Source organism: Podarcis vaucheri (genome assembly GCF_965113315.1).
Source record: "Podarcis vaucheri genome assembly, chromosome: 1".
NCBI lineage: Eukaryota > Metazoa > Chordata > Lepidosauria > Squamata > Lacertidae > Podarcis > Podarcis vaucheri.
In genome coordinates, this window is record NC_138759.1 from 85,695,539 (window position 1) to 85,709,204 (window position 13,666).

At 40.3% G+C, this 13,666-nt stretch overlaps 2 protein-coding genes across 2 annotated transcripts; both read right to left on the bottom strand.

The window, feature by feature from the left end:
• Positions 1 to 3,519: 3,519 nt before the first annotated feature.
• On the bottom strand, positions 3,520 to 4,455 carry LOC309526422 (olfactory receptor 5V1-like; the record flags this gene model as incomplete). The annotated part of the gene is made up of 1 exon (XM_082212490.1): positions 3,520 to 4,455. One exon carries the CDS (start codon positions 4,453 to 4,455, stop codon positions 3,520 to 3,522), a length of 936 nt encoding a protein of 311 aa, XP_082068616.1.
• Positions 4,456 to 11,063: 6,608 nt separating this feature from the next.
• On the bottom strand, positions 11,064 to 11,999 carry LOC309526441 (olfactory receptor 5V1-like; the record flags this gene model as incomplete). The annotated part of the gene is made up of 1 exon (XM_082212546.1): positions 11,064 to 11,999. One exon carries the CDS (start codon positions 11,997 to 11,999, stop codon positions 11,064 to 11,066), a length of 936 nt encoding a protein of 311 aa, XP_082068672.1.
• Positions 12,000 to 13,666: the final 1,667 nt, after the last annotated feature.

Here is a 13,666-nt window from a genome sequence, read left to right on the forward strand (position 1 = left end):
CCTAAGTCTGCCAGTACAATAAAGCATCTACTTGCCTTCCTTGCTTTCCTTGTAAGAGTCTTTCCACAGTAAGAGAGGGCAATGTGAAGAATTTATGTCTCATCAGGAGAATGATGTCATGCCTCTTCTGAACTAAAATTAAATAAACATTGCCTCTGACTTGAGTCAAAGGGGCAAAGTACCGTATTATTTTTCCTTTGGTACATCAGTGTGGGTGAATGGTATTGAGACAAAGTGTCTATATTGGGACAAAAGTCTCTGAGGAATACGGCAGTCCCTGAGTTGAAGTCTCAGAAGTATGCAAATTCATTTGGCCAAAAGGTATTTTATATGCAATGGCCCTAATCCATGGAAGATGGGTTGTGCCCAAGTTCTGGTGAACTCAATGGAATTTACTTTAACCTTGAAATCTCATTATCAAGCAAGAATATTTTTTTAAAAATGTGGAGTCCAAAGAAATGCTGGCATATGTTTTCTGAAGTAAAGTTTAAAAAACACTACATCTGCCATGAGAGGAAATGGCACCAAGAGAAAGTGGCTACATTTGGACAAAGGTCTCAAAGGAATACTGCAGTTGCTGACTTGAAGACTCATACGCGCAAAAGCTCTTTTGGCCAAAAGGAATACAATGGTCTTGATCATGGGCTTATGATTTTGTTTTGGGTGGGGCAGGCTTCTGTTGGGGGACAAAACCTCAGTTAGCTATATAATTTTATTGATTTTTATTGATGGGGGGGCAGCTGCCCCTCCCTGCCCATGTTCCTGATCCAGAGGGGAAAAAATGTTAGTCCTATGTTCTGGAGAACTCAAGCAAACTTTATTTAACCATAAAATCTGATTGATTTCTATGAGGTTCAAGGGCAGCAGATTTACTTGGGACCAAACCTGGTTTAAAAGGCTTTTTTCTAAACTGCATCTTGCATTCCTGTTATCTTCCATTTGCGAGGCCACCCAGAAGAATCTAGAAATGGTGGTGTACGCTGTTAACTATCCAGCTATTAGAAAGTCACAAATAGGGAGAAAGAAGATGGTATCTCAAATAGCTTGCCAGGATTATCTTCCTGTTATCAACACACAGAGGGAAGCTGCATTAGTCAGCAAAATCAATATCAACTTCAACATGCCAATGCCTTCAATATGTGTAGATGTCAGGGAGTGTTGATAACAAATGAGTGTAGTTAATTAACTAGAAGAATTGTTGCAAAAACAGAGTTCACTGGAGCGGCGATCACAGCTGTCCATCTATAAATCAAAGATGTCCCTTCTAAGGACGGTGTTTCCGACGAGACCAGAAACAGCCAAACTTCCTCTTGTGATGTATTCTGTTTTGCAGACCGCCCCCCCTTATGCCCCTGGACCTTGGACTAAGTGGGTCAGCTCCCACCCCTTCCTCATTCTCTGAAACAGTACTACCGTGATCCTTCACGCTCTCTGAGCTGCTTTCATTTCTAGCCCCTGCATTTTGTCCCTCACTAGTGCGCTGGCAAGCTGCCAGCTGACTCTCTGCAACTCTGCTATCAGTTGACATTCCTAAGGGCAGGGAAGTTGACTTTCGGCTATAATCATCCTGTCTTGTAGTTAACTCTCTCTCTCTCTCTTTTTTTTAAAAATGATATTTATTAAAGTTTCAAAAAAGGTTACAAAAATAAGAAAAAGGGAAAAATGAAAAGAAAAAATACAAAATACAGAAAAATAAAAACACTTAAAAAGAAATCAATCTTTCCATGTCTTGTCTTTCATTTACTTGTTTCCCTGACCTCCTCACACCTCCCTTTTTTGTATTCCAGTTCAGTTAGTTAATTCAGCAAATCCTTTCCCTCTTTGTTTTTATCCTAATCCTTTAACTTAATATATTGTAACTTTGGATTCTCACCTGTTAATAAACCATTTTTACATACTCCTTTGTAACATTGCTGCTAAAACCACTTAACTTCATTCTGACATCATTATAACATTCATTAATTTTGCAGTATTTCTGTAAATAGTCTTTAAATTTCTTCCAATCTTCTTCCTCTCTCTCTTTCTCTTCCTGGTTACTTCCTTCAGTGGGAGCTGGCTGCAAACTTTCCCTGGGGGCTGGCTCATTCATGACAGTTGATGAGGGCTAAGGAGCCTTTATTGGGACGCGGGTGGCGCTGTGAGTTAAACCACAGAGCTTAGGACTTGCCGATCAGAAGGTCGGCGGTTCGAATCCCCGCAATGGGGTGAGCTCTAGTTGCTCGGTCCCTGCTCCTGCCAACCTAGCAGTTCGAAAGCACGTCAAAGTGCAAGTGGATAAATAGGTACCGCTCCGGCGGGAAGGTAAAAGGCATTTCCGTGCGCTGCTCTGGTTCGCCAGAATTGGCTTAGTCATACTGGGCACATGACCTGGAAGCTGTACGCCAGCTCCCTCGGCCAATAAAGAGAGATGAGCGCCGCAACCCCAGAGTCGTCCGCGACTGGACCTAATGGTCAGGGGTCCCTTTACCTTTAAGGAGCCTTTCTTGGCCATTAGGAGCAATCTTTGCCATTAGTTTACACTCTTTGCTTTTTTATTAATCTCCAAACCCAACTCAAACATAAGAACTGATGCTTTTCACCTAACTATCTAGGAATCCATGGTCACCCAAGAGACACTGCCTGTCTCTGTTGAAGAAAATTTCTTCTGGAACAACACACTCACACACCTTGTATTTTACCCTTGGCTTTCCATCATTCCTATGCTGAGGAGATTGCCATGTCACCACCATCAACCCCAACAGACCTCATCCTTGCAGAATCAGGAAATGCATTAAACTCTCTCAAGTCCACCCCTCCCTCTCCTTCCCCTGCCTTCTGCTTTGAAGCCCCATGAAGTCCCCTTCTCTTGGGGAAACGTGCTATCTTCCTTGTCTGTTGTCTCACTCTAAAATCTAAATTCCCCCTTTCCTCACTATCCATACCCTCCAGCTGCAAAAGGGTGACTGTCCAAAGTCTCTAACCTGCATTCTTGTTATTTTTGCCTTAAAGCCTTCTCAGGGCCCCACTCCTGAATGCCCCTATTTCCTCTGACTATCTCTGTTTCTCTTCTGCAAGCAAACAAGTCTAGTCACCCACCCACCCTAGTTCTAAAAGACCTTTCACCTCTTGAGCCAACATCCTCTTTCTCTGCCTTCCTTCACCACACCCGTGTTTTCAAATGAGTATCTAGGAAAATTTGAGTGTCAGATTGCATGTAAGAATTGCAGACTTGTGTCCAAACTGCATAAAGTATTTACTCAAATCTAATGTGCCATCGAATCAAATGCGCACCTTTATTTTCGCAACATAATTTGGCCCCCAAGAAGTGCGCATTAGATTACAGTAAATATGGTACTTCATAACAGGTCATTAAATGATTGTCTCCCAGTACAGGCTCATAAGAAGGAAGGAAGGAAGGAAGGAAGGAAGGAAGGAAGGAAGGAAGGAAGGAAGGAAGGAATATTGTAGTGACTTTTAGCTCAGAAGTACAACGTATTTGAAGGACAGTATTCAAGGACAAATGGAATGAACCTAATAATTTCATGAAAATATTTTCAAGCGAAATGCTTTGACCAAGGCCCTCTTAACATCCTTATTCCTCAGACTGTAAATCATAGGGTTTAGCATAGGAGTAACAATCCCATACAACATGGAAACAATTCTGTCCTGTTTGGGCGAATAGCTGGAGGTGGGGCGAACATAGGTGGCAATGGTGGTCCCATAAAACAGGAAAACTACAGTCAAGTGGGAACCACAGGTAGAAAAGGCTTTGCGCCTTCCCTCAGCAGAGCGCATGCGCAAGATAGTAGAGATGATATAGACATAAGAGATCAGAGTGACCAGGAATGCACCACCTCCTAAAATGCCAGCCACAAGGAGAGCAACCAGTTCAGGGAGGTAGGTAGAGGAGCAAGAGGCAGCCATTAGTGGTGGGATATCACAGTAATATTGGTGAATTTTATAGGGCTCACAGAAGGATAATGTAAAGGTCAATGAGGTATGAATCATGGAATTGATGAAGCCGGTTAGCAAGGTCACAGCAGCCAGCTGAACACACAGCCTTTTTGTCATGATGTTTGTGTAGTGCAAGGGACTGCAGATAGCCACGTAGCGGTCATACGCCATCACTGAGAGCAAGAAGACTTCGGTGCCCACGGCATAAATCAGAAAGAAGAGTTGTAATACACAGCCAACAAATGATATTGTCTTGTTCTCCGACATAAAGATCTGGAGCATCTTTGGCACTGTTACTGTGGGGCAAAGGACATCCAGGAAAGACAGGTTGCTGATGAAGAAGTACATGGGAGTCTGGAGGTGAACATCCGTCGCTATTGCCATGAGGATTGATCCATTCCCGACCAGAGTGATCAAGTAAATCAGCAGAATTGCTACAAAGAGGAAGATTCGCACTTCTGGGAGATCAGACAGCTCTGTGAAGTAAAAATCTCTTGTTTTTGTGATATTGGTTTTCTCCATTGCCACTCAAATTGCATATCTAAAGTACGGAGAAAAGAAAGCAGATTTGTTAAGAGAGCAATAATAATTATATAATAACTTATTATTTATATCCTGCCCATCTGGCTGGGTTTACCCAGCGACTCTGGGCAGCTTCCAACAGAATATTAAAATACAATAATCTATTAAGCATTAAAAGCTTTCCGAAACAGGGCTGCCTTCAGATGTCTTCTAAAAGTCTGGTAGTTGTTTTTCTCTTTGACATCTGGTGGGAGGGCGTGCCACTGCCGAGAAGGCCCTCTGCCTAGTTCCCTGTAACTTGGCTTCTCGCAGTGAGTGAACTGGCAGAAGGCCCTCGGCGCTGGACCTCAGTGTCTGGGCAAGAGCAGGGATCATTCTGTTTGTAACCTAAGGGTAGTTCTGTTATTAATAAGACAGCCAATTGGGAAGCAGGGTGCTGATGCCCCAACTCTAGAGCACCTTAGGCACCTCGGACTACTTGATACCAATTTTAAGGGTGCCAGGCTCCTTCAATGTTCTGACATTTGTTATCTTTCTTAAAACTACATAAACAAATTTCCTTCCTGTAGCACCTTAAAGACCAACTAAGTTAGTTCTTGGTATAAGCTTTCGTGTGCATGCACACTTCTTCAGATACACACGAAATGCTTATACCAAGAACTAACTTAGTTGGTCTTTAAGGTGCTACAGGAAGGAATTTTTTTTATTTTGACTATGGCAGACCAACACGGCTACCCATCTGTAATTAAAACTACATGTTTGACCTGCAACACAATGTTGCAATGTCCACCAGTGTTCTATTCACTCCTTTTCACAGTGAGACAGCATTTCATGGAATGCTGAGTTTGATAGTTTTCCTCCACCTAAAACTTCCCACCTAAAAATGTTGTCCTCTTCTGCAAATGTCAGAATTTCCTACATTAGATGATACCTTTTCCTGGTATGGGTGGTACCTTTTTGGCTACATAAAGACAACATGAATTTATATTAATCAAGTCAATGTCACTTTGTTGCAAATGTTAAAATTTATAAAACCAGATACAAATTATTTCAGCTTTTTCATCAGCTATTTTCAACTGACAAAGTAAGATTTCTCAAAATATTAATCTATTTTTCATTTTAAAAAATTCATTAATTCTTCATTAAAATACATGTTAAAAGAAGAAAATATTTTTTTAAAAAAACACCTAAATCAATAAAACATGTATAGTGGCATCTAACAACATTACCCTCCAAAATTACACTTTCTCTTAATACCAGACCTTTTTAGGGTAAGAGAATTATCTGCCAAATCTACCACTGTTTGATAAAAATTAATGGATTGAAAATTTACATAATGATAACAGTGTAAAGCAGACATACAATGATAGTTATAAAGCAGTAACTAAACATACATTATAAAGCAGTAAGTAAACCTACCTTATACATTCCCACAACTGAATTTTAAATCAATGGAATGGGTTTTAATACAGAGTTGAAAACAGTATGGATTTAAAAATTAAGTCATTACAACAATTTGTATTGTGAAGATGCTATGGTTTTTCTACTGCAAAACCGAAAACTACAGTATAAAGTCGCTTTTTACTGATAAGGGATTTCAGATTGTGACATGGAAATTTACCCATCACCCACTGATATCATGAGATCTGATGTCTGATCTTCAGCTCTTTGAATGAATACAGTATGCCTATCACTAAAAAACAGCACTACCTACCTAAAATGTTTGACTGTCTAAGTCTGTCAGTACATTAAAGCATCTACTTGCCTTCCTTGTTTTCCTTGTAGACTTGAGCACCACAGTAAGAGAGGGCAATGTGAAGAATTTATATCTCATCAGGAGAATTATGTCAAGGCTCTTCTGAAGTAAAATTCAAATAAACATTGCCTCTGACTTGAGTCAATGGGCAAAGTATTGTTTTTCCTTTGGCACGGTGGTTGGGGGAATGGTATCGAGACAAAGTGTCTATATTGGGGAAAAGCTCTCTGAGGAATCCTGCAGTCCCTGAGTTAAGTCTCACTAGTGTGCAAATTAATTTGGCCAAAAGGTATTTTGAATGCAATGGCCCTGATCCATAGAAAATGGGTTGTGCCCACGTTATGGTGAACTCAAGGGAACTTACTTTAACTTTGAAATCTCATTGCTTTCAATGGGACTCGCACAGCTACTTTTCTCAGGAGGACAAAGTCTCTTCAAAGCAATATCTGTTTTAATGTATTTTTAATCTTTTCTTGGAAGCTGTCCAGAGTGGCTGGGGAAACCCAACCAGATGGGCAGGGTATTATTATTATTATTATTATTATTATTATTATTATTATTATTATTATATTTGCTTTTTTCATGATGTTTGTGTAGAATAATGGACTGCAGATAGCAACATAGTGGTCATATGCCATCACTGCTAGCAATAAAATGTGGGTCCATCACTGCTAGCAATAAAATGTGGGTGCCCACCACATCAATCAGAAATAAGAGTTCTAGCATGCAACCAAAGAACGATATTGCCTTGTCCTCTGACACGAAGACCTGGTGCATCTTTGGCACAGTGACAGTTGGGCAAAGGACTTCTAAATAAGATAAATTACTGAGGAAGAGATACATGGGGGTCTGGAGGTGAACATCTGTCCCTATGGCCAAGAGAATTACCCCATTCCCTATCAGAGTAATCAAGTAGGTCAGCAGAATTGCCACAAAGAGAGAGATTTGCACTTCAGAAGATCAGGCAGCTTGGTGAGGTAAAAATCTTTTGCTTCTGTGATATCGTCTTTCTCCATCTTCCTGCCAATTAGGTCAACTGGGATATCTAAAATACAGTGGAAAAAGAGTAAATTTGTTTAAAGCTTAACTACTTAACAGTATATAATTTATTACCTTTCTGACTTTTATTTACATAGAGCATGATTCAATTTTTGTGTCTCCACACACCCCCTCATCCACCCATGGCTACCAGCTTGGCCAGAGGGGACTGGCAACTGAGTGGGAGGGAATTGCCTGACCCTTGTTTGAAACAAGGTCATAAGTACTTTTCACTGTGCAGTAATTTAGAATTAATATAGCAAAGCTCTACCATGAGCCAATGTGAAAAGGAAATGCCATCTTATCAACAATCTTAACAATCATCAATTTTGAAATTTAAAATACAAAATTTAGGCCATATTAGGCTTCAAGCAAAATGGGACGCAGGTGGCGCTGTGGGTAAAACCTCAGCACCTAGGACTTGCCAATCGTCAGGTCGGCAGTTCGAATCCCCGCGGCGGGGTGTGCTCCCATCGTTCGGTCCCAGCACCTGCCAACCTAGCAGTTCAAAAGCACCTCTGGGTGCAAGTAGATAAATAGGGACCGCTTACCAGCGGGAAGGTAAACGGCGTTCCGTGTGCTGCGCTGGCTCGCCAGATGCAGCTTGTCACGCTGGCCACGGAAGTGTCTGCGGACAGCGCTGGCCCCCGGCCAATAGAGTGAGATGAGCGCACAACCCTAGAGTCTGGCAAGACTGGCCCGAATGGGCAGGGGTACCTTTACCTTTTACCTTAGGCTTCAAGCAAAACCTGATCTTTGACTGATTAACAGTCTGTGTCCTTCCTAACTCTCTGTGCAACATTACCAACTAATGAAATATTTGAAAATTAAAAAAGGAAGGATTTGCTTATGAAATCTCAAATTTTCAGAGACAAAAAATAGAAACTAAAATATCTTCAAAGATGTACAATTCACGCCTGGAATGGGAAATTAAAGATGAAGAGGTCAAGTATGTCATGACAAAGTGGGCAAAAGATGTGAGACATAATACTCAGGTGGAAGAATGATTTAAAATTCATGGCCTGTACTTCATTTAAATGTTGGAAAGGGGGAAAAAAAGGAAAAGGCCATTTGGATAATCCTAGCTCAGTGCAGTCCCAGCTAAAGAAGATTGGTAAATAAAGTTAATGGAATAGGCTGAAATGGTTAAAATAATTGGGGAATCTAGAAATTAAGATTATAACAATATAAAGAAGAATGGAAAATATTTATTGTGTACACACAAAAGCAATGCACATAAGTAAATACATTAGCAGGATTTCGGAAAACACTTGTAACATGTTGGAAAACGTATTAAAAATGGAAGAAAATAGAAGTTAAGATTTTTGGGACGTACCTAAATGAAAATAATAAAATTGAACCTAGGGTGGGGATGGATGGAAGTTAAGGGATTAAAGTAATCCCAAAAGATTTAATATGATTTTTTAAAAACAAAAACAGTATTGTATGTGTGTGTTGTTGTTGTTGTTGTTCAGTTTTGCTGGGGGGGAGGTTCTTTTCTTTCAATGAAATGTTTTTGTTTTTTGTAAAAAGTTAATAAAAATATTACATTTTTTTAAAAAACAGTCTGTGTCCTTGATGGCAAAGAATCTTGGTGGGATGCAATTGAGTTGCTGTGTGCATAGAATGAAGTCCACTCATGCCACATCTCCTTCCACCTTGTGCCCCCAGTAATCCCTCAATCTGCTGTAGAGGGTTGGGAGAAAACCCGGAGCTGGGAGCAAGAGGAGTACATGGCAGAAGAGAGGGGGGAAGGTCCCATTGTGCAGGTGGACCTCGTTCCCCTGCTCACGGGCCACTTTGCGCTACACTGATTCCACCCACTATGTTTCTTCAACTGTGATCACAAAACCAATTGTATACATCCCTCCAAATGGATTTAAAACTTAGGTAGTGGGTTTTAACTCAACTAAATAGATTTAAAAATTAGATGATGGCAACAATATATTGTGAATATGCTAAAAAGATTTTTTTTACTGCAAAACCTAAACCTACAATATGCATTTCCATTTTACAGATAAGGAATTTAAGATTGTGAAAAGGAAACTTGCAAAAGATCACCTACTGAGATCATGACTTCTGATCTCTGATTGTTAGTTTGTGGAATTAATACAATAAGTGTATGAGGAAGAAATAGCACAGAAGTTTTATAATATTAGACTACCTACCAACAAATGGATGTCACTTGCCTTTCTTGCTTTCCAAGTAATCTGTAGCACACATTATAAAGCAAGACGATTAAAAAAAATATGTGGAGTCAAGAGAAATGCTGGCATTGTTTTCTGAAGTAAAGTTTAAAAAATACTACATCTGCCATGAGAGGAAATGTGGCTACATTTGGACAAAGGGCTCAAAGGAACCCTGCCGTTCCTGACTTGAAGACTCAGATGTGCAAAAGCTCTTTTGGCCAAAAGGAATACAATGGTCTTGATCATGGGCATAGCCAGGATTTTTGTTTTGGTGGGGCAAGCCTTTTGCTGGGGGTAGAAACTCAGATAGCTATGTACTTTTTATTGATTTCTATTGATTTGGGGGGGGAGCAGCTGCCCCTCCATGTCCCACCCTGCCCATGTTCCTGATTGAGAGAGAGAAAATGTTAGTCCCATGTTGTGGTGAACTCAAGCAAACTTTATTTAACCATAAAATCTAATAGATTTCTAAGAGGATCAAGGACAGCAAATTTCCTCAGGACCAAACCTGGTTTAAAAGGTTCTTTTATAAACTGCATCTTGTATTCCTGTTATCTTCCATTTGAGAGGCCACCCAGAAGAATCTAGAAATGGTGATGCGCGCTGTTAAATATCCAGCTATTAGAAAGTCACAAATAGGGGGAAAGAAGATGGTATATCAAATAGCTTGCCAGGAATGATCTTCCTGTTATCAAAACACAGACGGAACCAGCAGTAGTCAGGAAAATCAATATCAACTTCAACATGCCAATGCCTTCAGTATGAGTAGATGAGGCCTGAAAAGCCTTTCTTAGCCTTAAGTACAAACCTTTCCATTAGTTTACACACTTTGCTTTTTTGTTAATCTTCAAGCCCAACTCAAACATAAGAACTGATGCTTTTCACCTAACTATCTAGGAATCTGTGGTTACCCAAGAGACTTCGCCTGTCTCTGTAGAAGAACATTTATTGTGGAACAACACACTCACACACCTTGCATTTTACCCTTGGCTTTCCTTCATTCCTATACTGAGGAGATTTCCATGTCACCACCATCAACCCCAACAGACCTCATCCTTGCAGAATCAGGAAATGCATTAAACACTCTCAAGTCCACCCCTCCCTCTCCTTCCCCTGCCTTCTGCTTTGAAGCCCCATGAAGTCCCCTTCTCTTGGGGAAACGTGTTCTCTTTCTTGTCTGTTGTCTCACTCTAAAATCTCAATTCACCTTTTCCTCACTATACATACCCTCCCACTGCAAAAGGGTGACTGCCCCAAAAACTCTAACCTGCATTCTTGCAATTTTTGCCTTAAAACCTCAGATCCCCAAACAGCGTACGGTGTCCAAACTGGATATGGAATTTACTCAAATCTAATGCACCAGCAAATCTAATGCACACCTTAAATTTCGCAATATGATTTGGCCCAAAAGAAGTGCGCATTAGATTTCCGTAAATATGTTACTTAATAACAGGTCATTAAATGATAGTCGCCCAGTACAGGCTCATAGGGAGGGAGGAAGGAAGGAAGGAAGGAAGGAAGGAAGGAAGGAAGGAAGGAAGGAATATTGTAGTGACTTTTAGCTCAGACGTACAATGTATTTGAAGGACAATATTCAAGGACAGGGATGATTGAACCCAATAACTTCATGAAAAACTTTTCAGGTGAAATGCTTTGACCAAGGCCCTCTTAACATCCTTATTCCTCAGGCTGTAGATCATAGGGTTTAGCATAGGAGTAACAATCCCATACAACATGGAAACAATTCTGTCCTGTTTGGGCGAATAGCTGGAAGTGGGGCGAACATAGGTGGCAATGGTGGTCCCATAAAACAGGAAAACTACAGTCAGGTGGGAACCACAGGTAGAAAAGGCTTTGCGCCTTCCCTCAGCAGACTGCATGCGCAAGATAGTAGATATGATATAGACATAAGAGATCAGAGTGACTAGGAATGCACCACTTCCTAAAATGCCAGCCACAAGCAGGAGAACTAGTTCAGGGAGGTACGTAGAGGAGCAAGAGGCAGCCATTACTGGTGGGATATCACAGTAATATTGGTTAATTTTATAGGGCTCACAGAAGGACAATGTAAAGGTCAATGAGGTATGAATCATGGGATTGATGAAGCCGGTTAGCCAGGTCACAGCAGCCAGCTGAACACACAGCCTTTTTGTCATGATGTTTGTGTAGTGCAAGGGACTGCAGATAGCCACATAGCGGTCATACGCCATCACTGAGAGTAATAAAATTTCAGTGCCCACAGCATCAATCAGAAAGAAGAGTTGTAATACACAGCCAACAAATGATATTGACTTGTCCTCTGACATAAAGACCTGGAGCATCTTGGGCACAGTGACAGTTGGACAAAGGACATCCAGGAAAGACAGGTTGCTGATGAAGAAGTACATGGGAGTCTGGAGGTGAACATCCGTCGCTATTGCCATGAGGATTGATCCATTCCCGACCAGAGTGATCAAGTAAATCAGCAGAATTGCTACAAAGAGAAAGATTCGCACTTCTGGGAGATCAGACAGCTCTGTGAAGTAAAAATCTCTTGTTTTTGTGATATTGGTTTTCTCCATTGCCACTCAAATTGCATATCTAAAGTACGGAGAAAACAAAGCAGATTTGTTACAAGAGCAAGAGCAGGGATCATTCAGCTTGTAACCTAAGGGTAGTTCTGTTTTTAATAAGAGAGCCAGTCAGGAAGCAGGGTGCCAACGCCCCACGTCTAGGGGATCGTAGGCACCTCAGTCCGCTTGGCATCAGTTTTAAGGGGGCCAGGCTCCCTCAATGTTCAGACATTTATTATCTTTCTTAAAACTACAACTATAATGTTGCAATGTCCACCCACAGAGTTCTATTCACTCCTTTCCACAGTGAGACAGCATTTCATGGCATGCTGAGTTTGATAGTTTCCCTCCACCTAAAACTTCCCACCTAAAAATGTTGTCCTCTTCTGCAAATGTCAGGGTTTTCTACATTAGATGATACCTTTTCCTGGTATGGGTGGTACCTTTTTGGCTACATAAAGACAACATGAATTTGCTATTAAAATATATTAATCAAGTCAATGTCAATTTGTTGCAAATGTTAAACTTTATAAAACCAGATACAAATTATTTCAGCTTTTTCATCAGCTATTTTCAACTGACAAAATAAGATTTCTCAAAATCTTATTCTATTTTTCATTAGGAAATTTCATTAATTTTTCTTTCAGTTACATGTTGAAAGAAGAAGATATCAGATTCTTGTTAAAAAATCCTAAAATCAATAAAATATGTATAGTGGCATCTAACAACATTACCCTCCAAAATTACACTTTCTCTTAATACCAGATTTTTGGGGGGAATTAGAGAATTATCTGCCAAATCTGCCACGGTTTGATAAAAATAAATGGATTGAAAATATACATAATGATAACAGTGTATTGCAGAGATACAATAATTGTTATAAAGCAGTAACTAAACCTACATTATACATTCCCATAACTGAATTTTGAATCAATGGAATGGGTTTTAATACATATTTTAAAACGAAATGGATTTAAAAATTAAGTCAACACAACAAGGTATATTGTGAGGATGATATGTTATTTCTACTGCAAAACCGAAAGCTACAGTACAGTGCTTCCTCAGGTTACAGATGCTTCAGGTTATAGACTCCGCTTACTCAGAAATAGTACCTCGGGTTAAGAACTTTGATTCCGGATGAGAACAGAAATTGCAAGGTGACAGCGCAGCAGAAGCAGGAGGCCCCATTAGCTAAAGTGGTGCTTCAGGTTAAGAACAGTTTCAGGTTAAGAACAGACCTCCAGAATGAATTAAGTTCTTAACCTGAGGTACCACTGTATAAAGTCCCTTCTTACTGATAAGGGCTTCAAGATTGTGACATGGAAATTTGCCCATCACCCACTGATATCATGAGTTCTGATGTCTGATCTTCAGCTCATTGAATGAATAGAGTATGCCTATCACTAAAAAAATAGCACTATCTACCTAAAATGTTTGACTGCCTAAGTCTGCCAGTACAATAAAGCATCTACTTGCCTTCCTTGCTTTCCTTGTAGACTTGAGCACCAAAGTAAGAGAGGACATGTGAAGAATGTATGTCTCATCAGGAAAAATGATATAGCATGCCTCTTCTGGCAATAAGTGGCAATAAACAATGCCACTGACTTGAGTCAAAGGGGCAAAGTACCGTATTATTTTTCCTTTGGCACAGCAGTGTGGGTGAATGGTATCGAGAC